Below are 21565 nucleotides of genomic sequence, written 5' to 3'. Positions count from 1 at the left end.
GGCGAAGGAAGCAGCCGCCGCCCCAGCTGAAGAGCGTGGCTGGGGGCTTCCCGGGGGAGGGCAACAAGAGCGAGTGCTTTCGAACGTCTCCACCCGGCTCGCTCGCGTCGGCCGGCCCCGCCCCGCCCCGCCCCGCCCCAGCCACTCCGGCCTCCGCCTCCTCCCGGCCAACGCGGGGTAGGTGTGTGAGGAGGGGTAGAGTTGGGGGGGGAAACTAGCGCCAGCGCCTTTAAGGGGCGTGGCTACACGCTCCGCCCCTACCTGCCCCTAGCGCGCCAGTAAGGGGTGGGGTGAGGGAGGAGGTGCCAGGGTGGGAGGGGAAGCGAGGCGTGCGCTGGCGCGCAGGCGCAGTAGCCGGCCGACAGACTGTGTGTTTCCAAAATGGCGGCAGCGATGGATGTGGATACCCCGAGCGGCACCAACAGCGGCGCGGGCAAGAAGCGCTTTGAAGTGAAAAAGGTTGGGTCTCGCCAGCGCCTTCCTCGGGGAAGCTAGAGAGACGCGGATCTGGCTGGCAGGCCCGAGGATGACCGAAGCGCAGAGGAAAGGGCTTCATTTCAGGGCGTTCCTGGGAAAGGGTACCAGGAAAGGAAGCGGGGGGGCGGGCCTTAGGATTGATCGGCGTGGCTGCGGCCCACTGTCGGGGGCGGTGTTGGTTTCGTTCAGAGGCTGAGGGGCCAATCACGGAAGTGCTTATTGAGATAGCGCGGTTGCGACTTGACTGCAGGAGCCAAGCGCCTGAGCTGTCACTGGAGTGGCGGAGGGGTGGGGAAAGAGCGGGTGGGGTGGGTGGAAGGGGGGAGTCGGAGCCTTGCGGCGGGTGGAGGATGGGGGCAGTGCGGCGAAAGCCGGGAACCTGAGGTCCTACCGCATTGGAGGCCTCTGAGGACCCGGGCTGGACATCTCCGTGCCCTGCCCCTGTCTGAAACTTGGAGTCCCTCTGACGGACCACGACCTGGTCTTCGCCTAACCGAGGCCTCCATTAGCCCTCTCCGGTCCCCGCCCCTGCCAAGTTAAAAGTGTCTCGAGTGTAACTCTTGGCTCTTCTGAGAGGTCTGTAGGTTTGTCACAAAGCTGCCCCGAGTCCTGCGGTCATATCCAGAAACCCCCTGTCCAAAAAAAAAAAGCATGGTGGAATTTGTTAAAATGTGAGCTCAAACCTTGTGTCATTTAGCGAGAGTTGAGTACTAGTTGCGAACGACCTGGTAGAAATGGAAAAGCAGAAATGTGTGGAACGTGGCTATTTGCATGATATGCCTTACGGTTGTTTGCAACTATACAGTTTGGGAGAAAAGTGCCGATTCCCAAGTAAGGTAAAACAAATATGTACAAAATGAAGACTCTGAAACAGGGAAGATGTTGTTCCTGGAACATCTGGCTAGACCCTGACAGTATTCCCCCTCCTGGTGCTTTTTGTCGTTTCATTGTGGGCACTGCATGCTCAGGTACAGCCAGCAGCCATATTGAAGAATGGAAGTAGGATTTTTTTTTCCTCCAAGTTGAAGCTGTCTTGTGAAAAGTACTGAAGAAGTTACCAGACACTGAAAATTAGGCTAGAAAGAGAGGAAGGTTTAGGAAGTGGCACCAGATTCGTGGATGAAAAGGAGTTTGGAAATATTTATAATTGCAGAGGTCAGAAGGTTGAGTTAGTTAAATGCTACTTTTAGATAAACTCTTGTGGAAATTTAATGTAACAGTCTAAGCAGATAGGAACCAAAATTCTAAAGTTTGTTATGCAATTATCTTGTAAGAGTTAAGAGATGACCTTGGTGTGTACTGACACTGGGTGATTGGTTATCCGCTTATCCCATGATTACCCGTTTTATGATCCAATCATCATCTTAGTTCATTCTGTTCCTTGCTTTCCCCTATTCCTGCTTCCAGAGTTGCCTTGAAGAGCAGATATTCATTTATGCAGAAATTGAGCTCTCCTGCAACTGGCAGTTGCAGGAGAGCCTGTGCAGTAATTCAAGTTTGTGATTATTAGACCTAAACCAGACACTTATACATTATTCCTGATTTGTTTACATTGACATGGCCACCTAAACTGTAGGTAAAAATTAAAAGATGACCTTCATTTCTGTGTTCATATACTCGACTGTTGGGAGAATGGGTGTGCATAGTGTAGCTCTTGCTCTCTGAAATAATAAATGAGAGTAATGTACTATCCAGCAGCTCTTTTGTTTAGTGGTCCTTGTAGCCAAAAAGATGATAAGTGCAGCGTGAAATCCCAGAGCGTGTGTGTGGTTTATGTGTCGTATGTGTGTCTATGTTACAAGGAGTGGAGTGCATTGTTCCCGTTTTCTCTTTGCAGTGGAATGCAGTAGCCCTCTGGGCCTGGGATATTGTGGTTGATAACTGTGCCATCTGCAGGAACCACATTATGGATCTTTGTAAGTAATTGAAGGAGGATGGGGGGAAGTTGAGAAGGTTACAGAGATTGCGGCTATCCTGATGTGACCAATTTTCTTCATCACAAAGAAATATAGTTAGAGCGTTTGGGGCCTTCTACATCTAGTTTCAAATAAAGTAGCTTTTTATGATATCCTGCAGGCATACCCATCTCTCAGAATAAATCTGCTCAACCTAAAGATGGCAGGGCCACATTTAGAATGAATTGTGGACACCCAGGTCCTGTTGACTATATCCTATTCCCCATCATGTAACCACAGTCAAAGGCAAAAACAGTGAAAGAAAATTAACTTTGAGCTAAAACGTTCTGTCCAGCACTAGTTTTTGCTGGGGAAAATTTATGAAGAAAAGAGGCCCAAGAGTGGATTTTCAGTGTTAGCCCCAAATGTAGTTAGAGGACATCACTGCCAACACCTCGGTAGTCAGTTCATTGCTCTAAAGAAATTTTATTTCAATTTCCACATATTTCATTACACATAGTGGGCAACACATAGTAGGTTTGGTTCTAGTTGTTGATGGAAGTTAGTATCCTTATAGTAATAGAGGCCAGAATGTTGATCACACCAGGAACAGTCATTTTTTTCATCCAGATACTAAAATGGTTTGATTGAAATCAGAAATAGCACAAAGAATGTGCAGCTTTCTAGAATTGAAGTTATAACTTAGTTTTAAATGACTTACCTGTCTCTTCGGGTTTCTCTTGAGCCGCTGTCCTGCTTTACTCTGGTAGTTCCTCTGACTTTCTCTCCATTCTTGAAGTGCCCATGGTCTTGTTTAGAACCCTTACATATCCTGTTTGAATCTTCTCCATCTCTTCTCTACCACTCTCCCCCTATCTTTATCTGACTCAGCACTAAGTGTAAGTCAAAAATGCAGGCACATACATAACGTTTTCTGATACTCATATTAATAAAGTTAAACAGATGATTTGTATTTTATCCTATATCCAGGATATTTTAAATTTCAACATGTAATCAGTATTTTAAAGCGAAATATTTTACTTTTGTACTAAGTTTTCAAAATGCGTTATACACTTCCAGTGCATCTCATTTCAGACTAGCCACATTTTAGGTGCTCAATAGCCATACGTGGCCAGGGCTACTTATTAGGACATGCAGAACTAACCCCTAGTTGGTCTTCAGATCTCACTGTAAACTTGCTCAGAGATGTTTTCCCTGACCATACTTACATACACACAAACACAAGCTAGAACAGTTCTGTTCAGTATTTCCAAGATGTCCTATAGTTTCCTTTGAGATTCTGTGGCAGTCATTTAACTTAGTTGGCTCTTCATAATTCCATGTTATTTACAGCTGTGTTCTAGCATCTGGCGTAGTGTTCTAGTACCTAATAGTTTCTCCCTAGGTGCTTGCTCTGTGAAGAACAGAAACAATAAGGGGCCAGTCTGTGATCACTGCAACTCGAAAAGCACAAATCAAATATTTTGTGTTGGAAAGTAGTCTTGGTCTGTGTTGGTCGTTTACTGCCCTTGGTTTCTTTGAGTTTTGACCCTGTTTTAACACTTTCACACAACAGTCAAAGCAGATCAGCAGCTACCATGATGTTTAATGGAGATAGAAAAGACCCATCACAGAAAAACACATGCACGGTTTTCCATGTGCTTGGGTGGGGTTTTTGATTACATGCTTGCCCTTTTTTTTTTTTTGGCTGTGAATTTTCACAAGGAGTTATACCCAGAGAAAATTTTACTTTCTTGAGGCTCTCTTCTATAAATACTTAATGATTTTATATAATCCTGACTTTTTTTTTTTAACTTCTTGTGTTTAAGTCATTGTGTGTCTCTGGTTGCAAGAGAATGGACTTCTTGAGAAGACAGTGACAGACAAAGGCCACTGATACTGTCTTCTCTTAGTGTTGAACGCTTGAGGGATTGATGTGGGCTTTTAGATAGACACCTGAAAGTGAAGTCGCTCAGTCGTGTCCGACTCTTTGCAACCCCGTGGACTGCAGCCCACCAGGCTCCTCCATCCATGGGATTCTCCAGGCAAGAATACTGGAGTGGGTTGCCATTTCCTTCTCCAAGATAGACGCCTGCTTTATCATATATTTGAAATGTCAGATGCAGAAGGAGAGCACTGAACTCCTATAACAAAGTAATTTCACGTCATGTGTTTTATTCATTTGATGAATATTTACACCCTGGGCATTTTGCAAGCCTCCAGGATAAAACAGTGACTGGGCTCAGGTCTTTACCCTTATGAAACATACCCTTCTGCCTATTACAGACACTAAAGGGAAGTCTGGTCACTGCAACTGGACTTGTCTTCCTTTCAAAAATGAATTATGGTTCTTGTAAAAAGACTTTTCGTTAAAGATGAAAATAAGAATCTTGATTTAGCAGTGGCCATTTTCTAACAAATTCTGGCCTGGTGGTAAATGAATAATTATATACATAGTTGTAAATAAATGAGTAATTATGTCTGAGCTTCAGTTGAACCCACCTACAAAGCATTCTTGGTCTGAAGACGTCCCTTTTGGCATCCAGGTTGATACTATATGTCCTACTTACAGCCTTGGACTTCACTTTGCATTACCCTGCTTCTTAGTTCTTTTAAAGAGTTACTGAAAAATACAATCTGCTAGGTGTCATTTTCTCCATTACCTCTGGTAATCTTGTCCCAGATGAAGGGTTGTCCAGAAGTGCTTAGACCCTGCCTTTGCCCATAAGTTAGTCTTTTCCTAAAACCACAAAAAAGATCCATCCGTGTTTTCAAAGGGTGAAATCTCTTCACTTCCGGGAAGAAGCTATTGCTTCTTTAGCAGTCCTCTGGTGGTGATGGCCCTTGTATTAAAGTCCTCAAGCTTTGTAAGAACACTTCTGCCTTTGCAGGGGTCCGATAAGAACCTGTTGCATGCTGCTTTTTTGTCTGCTTTAGGCTGGCAGTGAGCAATTTCTTCCCCTGTTTAAGCAAACGACTAAACCCCTGTGCTCACTCTCTGAACCAAAAGCTTGAAAACATTTTATCTTTGAGAACACTTAGTAATTTATCATGCCTTATCCCCTTTTATCTGGCATTCTAGATTGCAGTCCTATTTCTGATTTTTAAAATTATTGTTAAAGTGTAGCTGACTTACAATATTTTATTAGTTTCAGGTGTACAACCTAGTGATTGAAAGTATAGCGTATATTCCCTTTGAATTTATTATAAAATGTTTGCTATATTCCCTGTGCTGTGCAGTTTATTTTTGTTCTTTCTTAAGAATTTTCTGATAAAGAATAGATACATATTTGGCCCCCATTCTCTCTATTTATAGAAGCCATTTTTGTTTCCTTATTCAAGTACTGAGAGCCTACTTTGCACTTGGCATAGAAAGACAGCCCCCTAAAAATATGTAGACCTAGAAAAATTTAAACACGGTAATATACCTTGAAACAGTTTCATTATTAAATAATAATAATTGTGCCCCTTACTTAGCTGATTTCTTAATACATAGTCCGCATCTAAGTGAGAGGATTCCACTTGAAGAACATCAGATTTTCTTTTCTCTGCCATCTCTTTGGAACAGGGTGCATTCACAGCCCCCATACATTCTTTTTTTTTTAATATTTTAAAATCTTCATTTATTTATTGGGCTATGCCAGGTCTTAGTTGCAACACGTGGGATCTAGTCCCCTGACTAGGAATCAAACCAGGCCCCCTGCATTGGGAACAAAGTCTTAGCCACTGGACCACCAGGGAAGTTCCCCCTATATATTTTTTAATTTATGACATAGACCCTAGCTAGCTTCTCCACTTTTTTCAGAAGGAAAACCAGTTACTCTCTTTAAACTGTGAATCTGGGTAGCAAAGAAGTTCTGTGATTTCAGATCCTTTGCCATTCATATTTTTGAAGGATAAGGAAAAGCATTATTATGTTATATATCACTTCCCAAGACCAAGTTAACATCTCAGCATTATTTTCTTACAGTTTTACTATCTTCCACCTATTAAAGTATGAAATAATTGCCTCCTATTAAATAGACTTTCCCGAAGCTTTTTATTCATCAGAAAGAAGACTCCATTTAGTTACCACCTTCAGAGAAAGCAAATTACACACTAGTAATTCTTGTTCTTGGAATATTTATCCCCAGTCGAGCTTTACTCATCCTTTCTTGATCTCAGTCAAATTTTCATTCCATTTAAGTTCCCTCCCTTCCCCCTCTGAAATGGATATTTGGGTAGTTTGCGGTAATTTGTTCCACTCACTGGTCAGCAACGTCTCGGGGCAGTAAGCATCACAGCTGGTGACCCCCAGTTCTCCAAGCTGTCGGCCTCACAAACTTGCTGTGTTGTCGGTGCTTTGAGGACCTGAGTTTTGATGTCCTCGCACAGAGCATCCACAGCCGTCTACACCCCCTTTGATTTGCTCTGTACCAGCTTCTTGTGTCTGCCTGACTCCTTTAGGGACTTGAGCTTGTCAATGAGGCTTTCATGTGGCAAACCTGGGTGGTGTAAGGGCCCAAGAGCAAACATTCACCCCGCACAGAGAAGACGCCAGTTCTCAGAACACCAAGAGTTAGGAGGTGGCTTTAAGAATTTACTAAATTTACCACATTAGGAGGAATCACTGTCATTTGGACTAGTCAGGTCACGTTCAGAATTAGAAAGCACCCTTTGCTGCATTGCTCTGTTTTTGAATCGGGGGAGGAATTCTTTGCAAGCGTGCTGTTAAGTCATAGCTCTGCCTTCTCTGTTCATCACCCCTTTCCACATTCATTAAAAAAGAATTATGACTAATTAATCACTTGAAATTCTGTTCCAGTTGAGGCCATCACCACCACCCCCTCCCCTGTCGTGTCTTCGCGCGTGGGTAGAGCCACTGGAGGTCAAAGGTGGTTGCTTGTGGGGGCCAGTGATCATGTCGCTCTTGTTCCCGCAGGCATAGAATGTCAAGCCAACCAGGCGTCCGCTACTTCTGAAGAGTGCACCGTGGCGTGGGGCGTCTGTAACGTAAGGCAATATCTTTTCCTCCCAGTGTGGCTTGTAAACAGTGTTTCTTCTCCTTCTTTGCCCATCTTGTAACTAACTAGGGAAAAAAAGACTAGCCCACCTTTCTCCCCAAAGGTACACAGATAGCAAAAAAAAAAAAGGCACTTAAAACCATTGTACTATTCACCTGTAAAAATTATTAGTTATAGAGGCAGTAGTGTGTCTCAACTATGAAGTATACCAGCATCAGCAGCAACATTGTTGGGCTTCATCTTTGAGAACTGCCTTCAAAGCCTACGGCACAATCATTGGAACATTCTGTTAGTGGAAATCTTTACTTGCTTATCAGATTTTCTTAAAGGCTGAGAGTCTTGTGGAACTAAGTTAGGTGAATAAATTGAGCATTCCTGTGTGTGTTGCTGGGGCACGGAGGGGGTGGGGCAGATGTACCAAGTTAACATTTGGGTTTTTTTTTTTAAATGTGCTTCGTGACAGAAATGTTTTGTGCAGCATCATTGGACTGAATGTACAGCCTTCCAGGGAGTGACAGCTGTGAAGGATAATAGACATCAAATATGTTATTTCCAGCATGTTAAAAATTCATCCTTATAGCCATGTAGTCCCAGTCATATGAGCTAAAAATGTCCTGTCCGGGTGTCCTGTGCCCAGGGGACAGAGAGCTCCCAGCATGACAAGAAGCCACACTCGAGTCAGACCACCACTCCCTGTCTCTGTGACTGACTTGCTAGGCAGCTGCGGGCAAGGTATTGGCCCCTCTAAGCCTCATATGAAATGGAGCTGTTAGTAGACTGCTTAGCATCATAATCAGGATGAAATGATTTTATGTTTAAAAAAAATGCTTAGAGGAGTTCAGGGTTTGGGTGGGGCATGAGCCACCCATCTCCTTGCATGACCCTGCAATAAAACTTTTTCTCTGCTCAAAAAAAAAAAATGCTCAGAGTACCTCCTGCAAGTCCCTTTGGCAGTCTCACAGTAGCCCCTGTTGGTCAAGGGACTGTGCCATCTTCGAGGATAAAGGATAAAGCATATCGGGCTCTTGGCTCTCCATGGCATTCAGGTGTAGAGTGAGAACCATGTCACTTTGTGGTGGAAGGGAAAGGAGTGCGCTGCTCCTTAAATGTGACTCAGGAGAGGCACACTCGAGAGACCTGCCACCAGGAAGAGCAGAGGTGTGCCTGAAGCCTTTGGACTAGTCCTGGGCTCCCGTGTTGGGGACCGGCTCTGTGAATTACGCACGTCACTTAACTCATCTGGGCTTCAGTTTCCCACCTGTAAAATGAAGATGATAATACCCGTCACACTTGGCGGGGTTGCTGCCGGCTCCAGTGAAGTAATAGGTGTTTACAGCCCTCCTGTCGAGTGTAAAGCACTAGGCAGTGCGTTTTGAGACTGCTGGGTGTGTCCATTGATAGGTCTTAGATTGTTCGCAGGAGGAAAGCTGGGATCGAGGATGTTCAGGGATGCTGTCCCGGCCCAGCAGCCTCATTTGCAGCCCCTCTTTCCCTGCGTCTTCAGGGTGGGGCACAAGTACAAGGACCCTGAACCGTGGCAAAGAGCCTAGTGGGGCAGCTGGGAGGGAGAAGGGGGTCCTGAATGCCCTTAGGTGAGCCTGTCCCCACTGCCTGGGGATTGAAAAAATGCCACCACTTTCTGCCCTTTGGAAATTTTGTTTTTCCTCTTTTTCACCGTAAGTTGGGTGAGCATCAGGACTAAAAGGATCTTGCAGAGGGCCGTCACCTTGGGAGTCTTTGTCCCTCTGAGTAGCCCCAGTGCACTGGTGTGGACTCTAGTCTTCATCACTGCATTCTGTTTCTGTCTTTGTGGAAAGTCGGTTTTCACAGATGATAATCCACATTATGATTCTCTAAGTTCCATGCAGGTTTGGGTAGACACACTGACCAGGTTTCGGGGCTGTAAGCCAGGCCTGCCCAAACTTTCATTGTGTGTTGGGGTGTCACCACTTCTCCCTAGGCCCCACCTCAGCCGACCCGTCATGGGTCAGATGCGGGGACCCTTGTTGCTCCATCCTGATGCTGCTCACACGAGCAGGGCTGAAGGATAAGCATCATTGCAGAACTGCATCTGCACATCAGTGACACACACAGACTTTGCTTTTCCCCAGATCCGAAGGCCAACTCCTCATTCCCTGTTAGCACCAGTGTTCTTGGTACTTTTGCCCTTTTACTTCCCATCTTGATCATGGAACTAGCCCTTTGATGCCCTTCCAGCTGCTTGCATGCAGCGTGCCCATCACATTGCTTCCTCTTACCCTGATTTTTTTTATCTGATTCCTTTTTTAAGACCCTGGAGAAGGAAATGGCAACCCACTCCAGTGTTCTTGCCTGGAGAGTCCCATGGACGGAGGAGCCTGGTGGGCTACAGTCCACAGGGTCAAAAAGAGTTGGACACAACTGAGTGACTTCACTTCACTTCACTTTTTTAAGACAAAGTCTCTCACCCACTACTAGAGGCTTGTTGAGTACCAAGCTTTCATAATATCAATGCCTCTATGAGCAAATCTGAAATAGAGTCCTTTGGGCAGTGTTGAGCTGGGTTTGGAAGGTCGAGGACATGCCCGTCACAGTTCTGGGTGGTTGGCGGGAGTGATGCACCGCCACGTGCTAAGGAGAACCCTCTCCTCCTGGGGTTGCCTTCTCCAAGATGGGCAGGGAGCTGGAGACCCAAGAGTGGGGAATTTGAAATGTGCAGATGATTGAGGGTCTCCTTTTGCCTGTGTGTGAGGAAAGCAAGCCTCCCCTCCAGGCCGACTAGACCCAGGAAGCCCCACTCCATCTTATCTTAGGCAAAGGGGAAGAGACCTCATTGCGTGAACACCCGCCATGCTTCCTAAATGTGTTCTTCATTTGGTAGGAAGGAAGCCTCTCACAAATGTTTCATGGGCCATGGCCTGGCACCTAGCCGGGTGTGACCCCTTGTAGACCTTTTGTCTCCCATTGTGTGCTGCCTTCCATGGTTCTTCTCCAGCTGCTGTGTATCACCACCCTGCTCCCTTTGAGATATATTGTCCGTAGACGGCTAAGCCTGCACAGAATTATTTTTAATAAAATGTATCTTTTTTTCCAGCATGCTTTTCACTTCCACTGCATCTCTCGCTGGCTCAAAACACGGCAGGTGTGTCCGTTGGACAACAGAGAGTGGGAATTCCAAAAGTAGGTGTCCCCGGCTGTTTCGACATCGTATGTAAGGTTGGGCTTTGTGGTCAGTGCTGTTCTTGGACCCACGTCAAGCTGGAGGGTGCACAGTTTTAGAAGATGAAGACATAGAACATGCCTGGTTCATAAAGTAGCTTTCAGTTAGTTAGACAAGGATTCGTCTCTGTGGAAAGTGCATAAGGTGAACCAACATTAGAAACTTGCAGCCTAGAGTTTCCCAGCCATCTAGGTAGGGTCTTTGGAAGTAGTAGTAGAAGCTTGCAAATTCTCATTTCACAAGCTATTAAATATTTCCACAATCACATCAAGAATAAGGCTCCAGGGGCTAACTAATGTCATCTGTCTTTGCTTTGGGCTAGAATTATATCATGTTTCATTGGTTTATCTCACAGGGATTAATTCTGATACAGCTGTCTGTGGCTATCTCAACTAAATCATTATTGTTGCTGCTGTTAATTGTAGTAGCGTGTAAGTAATACACGGCGTGCAAATTTTCAAAACTTCAAATGATCAGTCTGTACTAGTAATTCCTGAAAGAGGAATTTCTGGTTTAAGAGTGTGTATGTTTTTATTTTTGATAGTGTCAGATTTTTTTCCTTTCCCAAGAGTATGTACTAATTCACAGCCCCTACCAACAGTGAAGCAGAAGACTTCCTCCTCCATTTCTTGCCAGTGCTCTGTTATCAGACGTTCTCATCTTAGCTACTGACAGGTGAAAATTAGTTTTCAATTGTATTTTTTTAAACTTTGAGTAAAGTTGGGCTGCTTTTCATATGTTTTTATGCCTGTTGTATTTGTCTGTGAAACGCTTTTTTATCTGTTGAATTTTCAGTTAATTTATCAAATTTTTAATGGAAAGGGGGATTTTTGAAGTTCTCAAGAGACCTTTGTAATTGACTGTGCCGTGGAGCAGGCTCAGGGTGCCATTTTGGACCAGAACTGTCTCACGTAGCCCATACACGTGCCCAGGGCTGAGCCTAAGAAGTGGGGGGTGTGATGAATCCTCCTGCTGGGCTTTGACACTGTCGCTTTATCCAGCTGGTGACTTTGCCTGGCTGTGGTTATGAGTGCCCTGGGAAAACAAATTCATAAGACGCAAATTTCATTTCAGCGTGCTTTAATCTGATGGATAACTTCCAGGTTATTCTCACTAACAAGCTGGAGCTCTACCCTGTGAGGACTTTTTTAGGGAATTTTTAAGCGAATTTCTTATAAGGAGTGCTTACAGAATCTAGCAGCCCTTCAGGGTGATGGCAACAGTGATGCAGAGTTCTGGTGCCCTGGACTCCATCTGTGCAGCAAAGTATTTTCATCAGAGGCGAACTGCCCACTAAGAACCACAGCAAAAGATTAAGATAATAATGGATTCTGTGTTCAAGAAATCTTACATGTGGAAAAAATGTCCTACCATTGGTTATAATCTTTCTGGAGCCAAGTTTTGGCCTCTGAGGAAATCAGAAAGGACCTGAGATCCATAGCTAGTTTCTTGACAGTTCTTTCTTCGGTGCTCAGCGGACTCAGGGCTGTAATTGGAACTGGTGATAGATTTTGACACTGAAGCCTGTTCGGTTACTATCCTCTGTACGGGCCTTACCCTAAACTAGCCCAAGTACGGGAGTTGAGGGGAAGAGGCGGCCCACAGGGAGGGGGGCGGAGGATTCAAGCTGTCTTAGCTGCTTACTGGCCATCAAGTGCAGCTCCCTTGCACAGCCGTCAGCCGTGATTCCTCTCTGTCACTGCCCAGCATCTGCCTGGCACCAGGAAAGAGTCAGGTGGGTGCAGTTGAGTGGGGGACCATCACTATGAAGAGGGTGGTAGGGACAATGTTACAGGAGGCCAGTAGGCTGAAAGGGGCAGAGACCAGGGTTATAACCCAATCTTCAAAGTTTTAACCAGATTGGTGGATATATTTTTAGCAGGTGTTACAGTCTCAAACAGGGAATCACGATAAGGAATGAATTAATAATTTACTTTGTCTTCCAGGTATGGGCACTAGAAAAAGAATTCTTCCATCAAGCTCAACTGTTTTTGTTATCCACTGAATGACTTGCCCTCCTGTTACTTAATTATAAATTAGATAGAACTGTGTCTCTTCTGCTTTTGTCTTTTCAGTTTGCTGTTCCGGCAGCCATACTGTATTCTGTGTCAAATAAAATCCAGTTGGATTCTAGAGCAGACGCTGTCTTTTGTGTATGTGCAAAAAGTGAACACAAGTAAAGGGCCTCCCGCCCCTTTCTAGGATGGAAGGCCAGGTTTTGAAAGTGAGGTGTTTGTTCATCAGAGCCAAAGCAGGATCGTCCTGTGAGCACATCGCTTGGTCTCGAGGACGCCTGGTCCACAGCCTGGCTGCTGCTGATGATCTTGGGCGAGTGGTCTGTCTGCTCCGAGCTCTTCCTCCTCCGTGAAGTGGCTGCTAAGGACTAAACAGGATCATGTGGGCACAGAAAGAGGCCTTATAAACTGTGAGAATGCTGTACAGGTGTTAACTTTGTGTATGACATGTTGCTTTCTCAGTTTAGAAAAGTTAACTTGAAAAAAAATTAATATGTCATGGCTGGCAATGGAGTCATCTGTGAACTCAAATTGGAAATCAGTGTCATTTAGAGTTAACGGGAGAATTCAGGTTTCCCTTCCTCACCACCACCCTTTGTAATTTGTTTAAGATGCCTTGGCTGTGGACAGAACTGCCAGTTCTGACACTACTTCAATCTCTTAGTCTTTAACTGAGAGGCGGGTTAATTTACTGCAGTGATTCTCAAAGTGTGTGCCGAGGACTTGCAGGAGTAATGGAAACACTTTCAGGAGGTTCACGAAGTTCCTTTTCCGGCTGCATGTCTGTACAAGGCCAATTTTTCTTTTCTTCCTTCAGCCAAAGCAACGTGTTGAATGAAGAAGCAGCGAGTCCAGCTGTCTTCTGCTAAGTCAGATATACAAGAGATTTGCAAAAATGTAAAACGGTGCCACTCTTCTAACTTTTGTTTTGAAAACTAGTTACTTTGAATAAAAATATTTATGTTAACCGATGGATTTTTGTTCTTTTAAAATCTTTTAAATTTCTCAGTTTGATTTCCATCATGGTAAATATCTGTAGATGCAACCCCCATAAAAACTCTTTGGTTTCTTCAGTGTTTAAGATCATAAGGGGATCCTGAGACTCAAAAGTTTGAGAACCTCTAGCTTGATAATAAGAACTTTGAGGTCCAACCTGGGTGGAACCCAACTTCCCCACTTGGCCGCCAATAGTGCAGGCACTCAGGGTCAGGTGGTTGCTGCCGTCGATGTTCCTTCCACCCTTGGCAGAAATCACCTCCTCTAAACCCCTTTCAGGTGGTCATTCACACTGCAGGAACACTTGAGCGATGCAGAAGAACGGTTTTCAGACAGCTGGCGTCACATATTTGCAGAGTGCTGCCTGGGTGTTCATAAGGACCCCTGGTTGCAGAGCAGCCGACTCCAGCTTCTGCTTAGGTCATGGAACGTTTGTGAGGGCTAGAGGGCCTGTGTCCTCTGAAAGGAGTAAGGGACACAGAAGGGGCTGGACCTAAGAATGAAAGACTAGACCCAGGGCATCCCTGCTGGGATTCTCTCTGTCGCTCTTTCACAAAGACTAGCTTCTCTTTTGTTGGCTACGCTTATAGCTTGTGAGATCTGGAGTCCCTGACCAGGGATCAAACCTTCGCCTGATGAATGGCGGTGCAACTCTCCCAATTCCTGAAGCCGCAGGCATTTAGAGGCATCTGAGCTACTCCCTTCGCCTCTGCATCTAAGTAGTCATTAAACTCCATTCACCCGCTGCCCTCTCACTGCAACCTGTGCCCTCTTCTCCATTCCCATCGCCACTGACAGAGCACAGGCTGTCTTCATTTTCCTCTAAAACAATTGCAGTTCTCCAACTGTTATCATTAGTCTCCTTGCTACAACCTGAAACAAATCTTTAATTTGACTGATGCCCCTTCCACTAGCTGGGAAATGTCTACCTATATGGACAGAGTTCACTTCCCATCGTAGACGAGCGTGCCTCATCCCGGCTCCTCCGGCTTCCAAGCAACTGGAGAGGTAGGGAACCCCACCTCCATCAGAGACACTCGGCCTGCCATCCTCTGTGGCTATGGGCAGCAGCACTGACCCAAGGCCCAGTGCAGACAGCCAAATGGGTTGTGACAGCCGGTGTTTAATAGCCTCAATAGCCAGCACCTTCCCAGACCAGTTCTGTGGCATCATTTTGGCCGTGGTCCCAGTGGCTGCCCATTTTCTGAGCCTGATTCTCCAACATGCCTTGTGCTGCGGTGAGCTCTCCAGCATCATTTCTTACGTATCCAGTCTGCTGCGACGACAGCCCAGGCCTTTGGTTCTCAACTGTCATCATTAATCCCCTCCTGCCTCTGCCAGGTACGTCTACACTGTTTTCTTATTCATTCCTAAAAAGCCCATCATTTTATGAAAATGTCATCTGACATTTTTTCTTCACCTCTTCAGCCAACAGAACACTTCCAAAAGAGTCCTTTGCCTGTGTTTTCTCGCCTCGGTTTTTGTCCCCTATTTGATCAGTTTCTTTTTTTGCTGCACTGCTTGACATGTGGGATCTTAGTTCCCTGACCAGGAATCGAACACCTTTCCCTGAAGCAAGGAGTCATTAACCGTTAGACCACCAGGGAAGTCCCTCTAGTGATATTTTTTCCTTCCATGCCTTTTATTTTCTTCCTGCTTGGACCAATTTTTCAGCCTACTGTTGAAACACCTTTTGAGGGCCTCTTGTCCCCACTGAGCCCACTGCCTTGCCCTCTTACTTGGGCCTCCACCCCTTGGCATACAGAGCCTCACATGACCTGTAACCTCAAAGCACATCCCCATCTCTGTTCCTCTCTCTCCAGCCTGGCATGAGCTCCTCTGACCTCATCCCAGTGCCATGTGGAAGCTTCAGCTGGATTTGCTTGAACCCCCTGTCCTTCCAGGAATATCTCCTGCCCAATCCAGTCCACCTCCCTACTCCCTTGTCTCGGTGCTGAGTTACCTGAGAGGCTAGCCCTCCCCAGAACTCCTCTAAACAGGGTCAGGGCCCCTGCCTCCCTTTAGGGCCTCCAGCGTCGTGGTGTTCTCTTTTCTCCGAACTTTTTGAAATCTCCCCCAAAGTGAGGCCATATTTCTAGCTAAACGCAGGCTATGATGAAGTCTGAAACAGCGTAGTGTCTTTCACCAAAGTGTCCTCTTTCTTCTACTTTCTTCAGAGCAACCTCAGAGTAGCAATTTTTCAAACTAATTGTTTCTACATTTTGCGTTCTGAGACATGAAACTAACCATTACACAAAAGTAGAGCCTATCATCCTATACTTAGCAGAGAATGGAACTATTTTCAGATGCCTTGATAATTATTCTATGTTCTGCCAAACAAACTCCTCCTGGAAGTGATAGCTTCTATCTTGCTCAGAGACACTGATATCCAGACAAACAGTCTAGAAACATTAAACTCATCTTTAATGCCACCTCAACCCTCATCCCAAATATCCATGTGGATACTGTATCCTATTATACTTCAATTTTGCATCTCTCAAATCCACTTTTATCCACTCTGTCTCCACTATTCAGGCCTTGATCATCATCTGGATTGTTGAAATGTGTTCATTATTCCCTTCACCTACAAGATTAAAGTGGCTTCCCAGGTGATGTTAGAGATAAATAACCCTCCTGTCAATGCAGGAGACTTAAGAGATGCAGGTTCGGTCCCTGGGTTGGGAAGACCCCCTGCAGAAGGAAATAGCAACCCATTCTAGTAGTCTTGCCTGGAGAATCCCGTGGACAGAGGAGCCTGGCAGGCTACAGTTCATGGGGTCACAAAAAGTCAGACACGACTGCAGCAACTTAGCAGGAATGCATGGGGCTTCCCTCATAGCTCAGTTGGTAAAGAATCCACCCGTGATACAGGAGACCCCGGTTCGATTCCTGGGTCGGGAAGATCCGCTGGAGAAGGGATAGGCTACCCACTCCAGTATTCTTAGGCTTCCCTTGTGGCTCAGTTGGTAAAGAATCTGCCTGCAATGCAGGAGACCTGGGTTTGATCCCTGGGTTGAGAAGATCCCCTGGAAAAGGGAAAGGCTACCCACTCCAGTATTCTGGCCTGGAGAATTCCATTGACTATGCAGTCCATGGGGTCGCAAAGAGTCGGACACGACTGAACAACTTCCACTTCACTTCACTTCACTTCATGCACATAATAGAAAGTATCATGAAAGAATAATCCGAGGACTTCCCTTGGTTTATTAGTCCAGTGGTTAAGTCTTCACCTTCCAGTGTGGGAGGTACAGGTTCGACCCCTCGAGGCCAAAAAATCAAAACATAAAACAAAAAGAGGAATGTAACAAATCCAATAAGACTTTTAAAATAACTCACGTTAAAACAAAAAAAGAATAATCCAAAAGGTCCAGTTTTATGTTGTCTAAAGATTCTGCCCCTTCAACAGACTCATGTTCTCTGACTCTTCTGAGCTGTATTCTCAGGAGTCTGCATCTTCATTCATTCAAAATTGTTGGGGAACAAGGCAAAGATGAAGGAACATACATTTGCCAACAATTTCTTTGTTTACACCACTAATGTTTAAATCTCACCGAATTTCAAAACTTCACAAAAATACAACTGCCTAGAAATAAACATGTAGACATGCTCTAACACTAATCAAATGGAATAATAATTGTACAATGGGACTTTGATAGGGTAGAATATTTTCTTTAATTGTGAAAACTGATAAATACATAAAAGCGTTTATTATGTGATGCCAAAAGGATTATTAGGGGCATCGTGATTGCCCATGTAGTATATTCGACAATATACTCCAGTAAAAAATATAGACAATATGCAAAATGAGATTGCGGTTAGGCATATTGAATTGTGGATCATTTATCACCATGTTTCGTTTATTTTTGCTACGTTTCCTCTTGCATTTGAACAGGAAATAATAAGGAAAAGGGGGGCTTCCCTTGTGGCTCAGTGCTAAAAAAAAAAATCGGCCTGACAATTCAAGAGACTCAGGTTTGATCCCCAGTCCAGGAAGATGCCATGTGCTGCAGAGCAACTAAGTCCGAGAGCCACAGCTGTGCTCTAGCATCTGGGAGCTACGACTGCTGAAGCCCACATGCCTAGAGCTCTGAAACAAGAGAAGCCACGCAATGAGAAGCCCGAGCTCCACAACCGGAGAGTAGCCCCCGCTCGCAAGCAGAGAGAAAGCCTGAGCAGCAACAAAGACCCAGCACAACCAAAAGCAAAAAGAAATTTAAAATATTTTTTAAAAAAATAAAAGAAGAAAAAGAATCCCCCCTCCCCCTCCCCCACCAAGATCCTAAGTTGTCTTCAGACTCCGGAAGGCTCCGCTTACCAAGATCAGTGGCTCAAAATACTGAAGCATGATCCTCAAAACTCACGACTTCCATCATGTTCTCATATATACAACCTCATCTGATCTTCCTAACCGCTGCCTCTCTCAGATCTTTGCTTCTGAACAAAGTCAGTGGCTGGGTTCCTTGTCTCCACTCCCATCCCAGGGCGTCTTGGAGACACCTGAGACTGTTCAGCTCCCTTGTGTCCTACTAACAACCCCATTCTTCATTGCTTACCTGCTGGGTGTTCCTATAAAAATGGCAGATGTTGTAAAGCTCAGGACCCTGTCTCTCTCCTTGCTTTATCTGAGTTGCCAAGCTCCTCTCTGCTGTCATTATATCTGCCTTTGTTATATCCCATCCTCTTGAGTATACAGCATTATCTGTATTTTCACACTCCTACTCAAATTTCTCCCTAAGGCCTTCTTGATCTCCACTGCCTTCCCATAGCGAGGGGTCAAATGAGTTTAAGCTAAAAGCCTGGCTCTGCTACCAACATGAAGTGACTCTGAACAAGGTTCTGAGCTTAGGAGCCTTATCTTTAAAAATAGGTATAAGGGATACCATGAAAAGTGAGAAATAAAATTAGATCACCTGCTGAGATTAACATCGAAGAGAGCCAAACTGGGATTACAGATGGGCAGACAGAGGAAAAGTGGATCCCAGGCAAGCAAGAAAGGACCGGGAAGAGATTAATGGCATTAATACATCCAAATAAATAATATGTTGACTTCTAAAGGGCCTTAATCTCAGCAACCTAAAACCTGAGCCTCACTGAGTCAAAAGTAAGCAGGGCCCATCCCTACTCCCTGCAGAAGAAGCAGCCTTGGCTACTAGACTTTGACTAGTAACAGCCATTGACAAAGCCAACCTCCCTTTGGAAATCTTTGTCTGCTTGATACGTTTGTTTTGTTGGATTTTATTATTTATTTATGTATTTGTGGCATGCTTTCTCTAGTTGTGGCGAGCGAGGCTTACTCTCTAGTTGCAGAGCTCTGGCTTCTCATTTCAGAACTCAGGCCCTAGAGTAAAGATTCCAGAACACAAGCTCTAGTTGTGGTACACCACCAGCTCAGTTGCCCTACGGCATGTGACGTCCTCCCAGACCAGGGATCAAACCCACGTCCCTCACGTTGGCAGGCAGACTCTCCACCACTGGACCACCAGGAAAATCCTGTTTTAAATATCTGCATCATCTAATTAACTTTAAAAAGCTCTTCCTTGGCTTTCCCATTGAACTTAAATTGAAACTTCTCACCCACAGCAACTTCTTCTCAGGTGAGCTGACCCCTGCCTGCCTTCCCACATCTAAGAATGTCATTCCCTCTGGTATTCACAGAACTCCAACCACCTACCTGACCCCCACTTCTATGCCCCAAGGGAGCCAGGACCTTGGCCTGGGGCTCCCCCACTTCTCAGCACGACTGGCTTTAAGTCTCAGAGCTCCCGTTAATTGCCACTGCCCCAGCAGGACTTCCCTGCCACCCATTCATTCTACCACATCGACCCATTTTATTGTCTACACAGTACTTGGTGCTATTAAAATCCTCTTGGTCCCTTATGTGATCACTTGTTTTACCTGGTTCTGAAACTTCAGGAGAACAAAAACCTCACCTGTCTTATTCACCCCTAAATCTCCAGCACCTACCAAGGTGCCTTTGCTGATTGAAAAAATAAACACAGGAATGAGAGATCAATTGACTCTTTCCTTTATTTAACTTAAGCTGACCAAATCAACTGTGATCCGGGTTCGGTGGTCTATTGGGAAAGAGTATTAAACTGACAGTGGAGATGTAGTTTTCTGATTCTTGTAATAGCTATGGTTCACTTTGAAATTAATGTTATCTTTTTAAAGTCTAAGGGTTTGGTAATTATTGTTGATGTCTATATTTACCATTATTGTTATTCATTACTGTTAATGACGTGCCAGCCATCAATGAGAACTTTATCATCCAGTCTTCACAAAAGTAGAATCTACAAGATTAGTGCTGTTACTGGTCCATGTTACAGATTAAGAAACTGAGGCTCAGGGAGCTTAAGTGACTGTATAAATTCTCACTGTAGGGAATGGCAGAGGCAGATTTTAAATTGAGGTTGAAAGTGAAAGTATTAATCACTCAGTTGTGTTCAACTCTTTGTGACCCCATGGACTGTAAGTAAGTAAGTAAAGTCACTCAGTTGTGTCCGACTCTTTGTGACCCCGTAGACTGCAGCCCACCAGGCTCCTCAGTCCATGGGATTCTCTAGGCAAGAATACTGGAGTGGGTTGCCATTTCCTTCTCCAGGGGATCTTCCCGACCCAGGGATCGAACCCAGGTCTCCCACATTGGAGGCAGACGCTTTACCCTCTGAGCCACCAGCTCTTCAGAATCCTTTTCCATGGGATTCTTTGGGCAAGAATACTGGAGTGGGTGGCCCCTGCCATCTCCAGGGGATCTTCCCAACCCAAGGATTGAACCCAGGTCTCCAGCATTGCAGGGTAGTCTGATGCAAAAGCTGGTGTGCTCATCCCAAGGCCCACAGTTGGCGCTGAGCTCACCCAGGGGATTCGACTCACCCTCTCTTGGTCTTTGGTGATGATGACTCCACCTCACCCCACACCTTCCAGAAGCCTGGCCCCTCAGTGTGCAGCCATCCATACCCAGAGTTGTCAGTCTTTTTCTTTCAAATTGTGGCCAGCTACCACCTTTAGGGAAGGAGTGAAGATGAGACCTGTTAGTTTTTTGTTTGTTCACTTTGTTTTTTTATCTTTTAAAGTCTTTATTGAACTTGTTACTATATTGTTTCTGTTTTATGTTTTGTTTTTTTTTGGGTGAAATGTGGCATCTTACCTCCCCAACCAGGCATTCAATTCACATCCCTCGCATTAAAGGAAGGCAAGGCTTTTTTTTTTTTTTTTTTTTGGATGGCAAAGTCTTAACCACTGAACCACCAGGGAAGTCCCTGCTTTGTTTTTTTAGAAGCTCAGTTCTTAATATATTGAAGGTCAGAGTGGAATGTACAAATCAGTAATAATAATAACGCTGTGCATTAGATTGGTGCTTGGGAAAACAGCCATATTCTCTGATTTTTTTTTTTAAAGAAGTAATTTCTTTTTTCTCTTTTAGTATTTATTTATCTATTATTTATTTATTTATTTGGCTCCTCCAGGACTTAGTTGCCAGCCTGTGGTATCTTGTTCCCTGACCAGAGTTCCCCATGTTCCCTGATTGATAAGAAGGCCTGATGTTTGTGCAGCCCTTAGCATTTACAAAGGGCTTTCACTCCATTATCTCATGTTTCCTTTACACTAGCCTTTCCCAGAAGAGGCTATGTGGGCGAGTAGAGAGGAGGCGATCTTAGAAAGAGATAAACCTGGGTCCCCTCCTGGCCCACCACCAAGGAGCCATGAGACCTTGGGCAGGTCACTTGATTTGAGTCCCTTTAAAAAAATATATATATATATACACACATATATATACAAACACAATATTTCATTGTAGTTTTGATTTCAGTTCAGTTCAGTTCAGTGGCTCAGTTATGTCCGACTCTCTGCGACCCCATGGACTGCAGCACACCAGGTCTCCCTGTCCATCACCAACACCCAGAGTTTGCTCAAACCCGTGTCCATCGAGTCGGTGATGTCATCCAGCCATCTCATCCTCTGTTGTCCTCTTCTCCTTCC

At 44.9% G+C, this 21565-nt stretch overlaps 1 protein-coding gene across 3 annotated transcripts; it reads left to right on the top strand.

Annotated features, from left to right (window-relative positions):
• The first annotated feature begins 329 nt into the window (after positions 1-329).
• Positions 330-13556, top strand: RBX1 (ring-box 1). 3 transcript variants are annotated; one of them, XM_040233225.1, is made up of 5 exons: positions 330-459; positions 2315-2393; positions 7294-7364; positions 10449-10534; positions 12521-13556. In XM_040233225.1, exons 1-5 carry the CDS (start codon positions 382-384, stop codon positions 12531-12533), a joined length of 327 nt encoding a protein of 108 aa, XP_040089159.1. In that variant the 5' UTR covers positions 330-381; the 3' UTR covers positions 12534-13556. The 3 variants fall into 3 exon arrangements, 2 of the variants coding, with proteins under 2 accessions (XP_040089159.1, XP_040089160.1); XR_005719704.1 differs by having other exon boundaries at positions 349-459; positions 10449-11249; positions 12521-12709; XM_040233226.1 differs by lacking the exon at positions 7294-7364 and having other exon boundaries at positions 351-459.
• The last annotated feature ends 8009 nt before the right edge of the window (positions 13557-21565 follow it).

The sequence above is a fragment of the Oryx dammah genome, unplaced genomic scaffold (genome assembly GCF_014754425.2).
Source record: "Oryx dammah isolate SB20612 unplaced genomic scaffold, SCBI_Odam_1.1 HiC_scaffold_29, whole genome shotgun sequence".
Classification (NCBI taxonomy): domain Eukaryota; kingdom Metazoa; phylum Chordata; class Mammalia; order Artiodactyla; family Bovidae; genus Oryx; species Oryx dammah.
The sequence above is the reverse complement of the archived record's forward strand: the minus strand, read 5'-3'. Positions and strand labels throughout refer to the sequence as shown.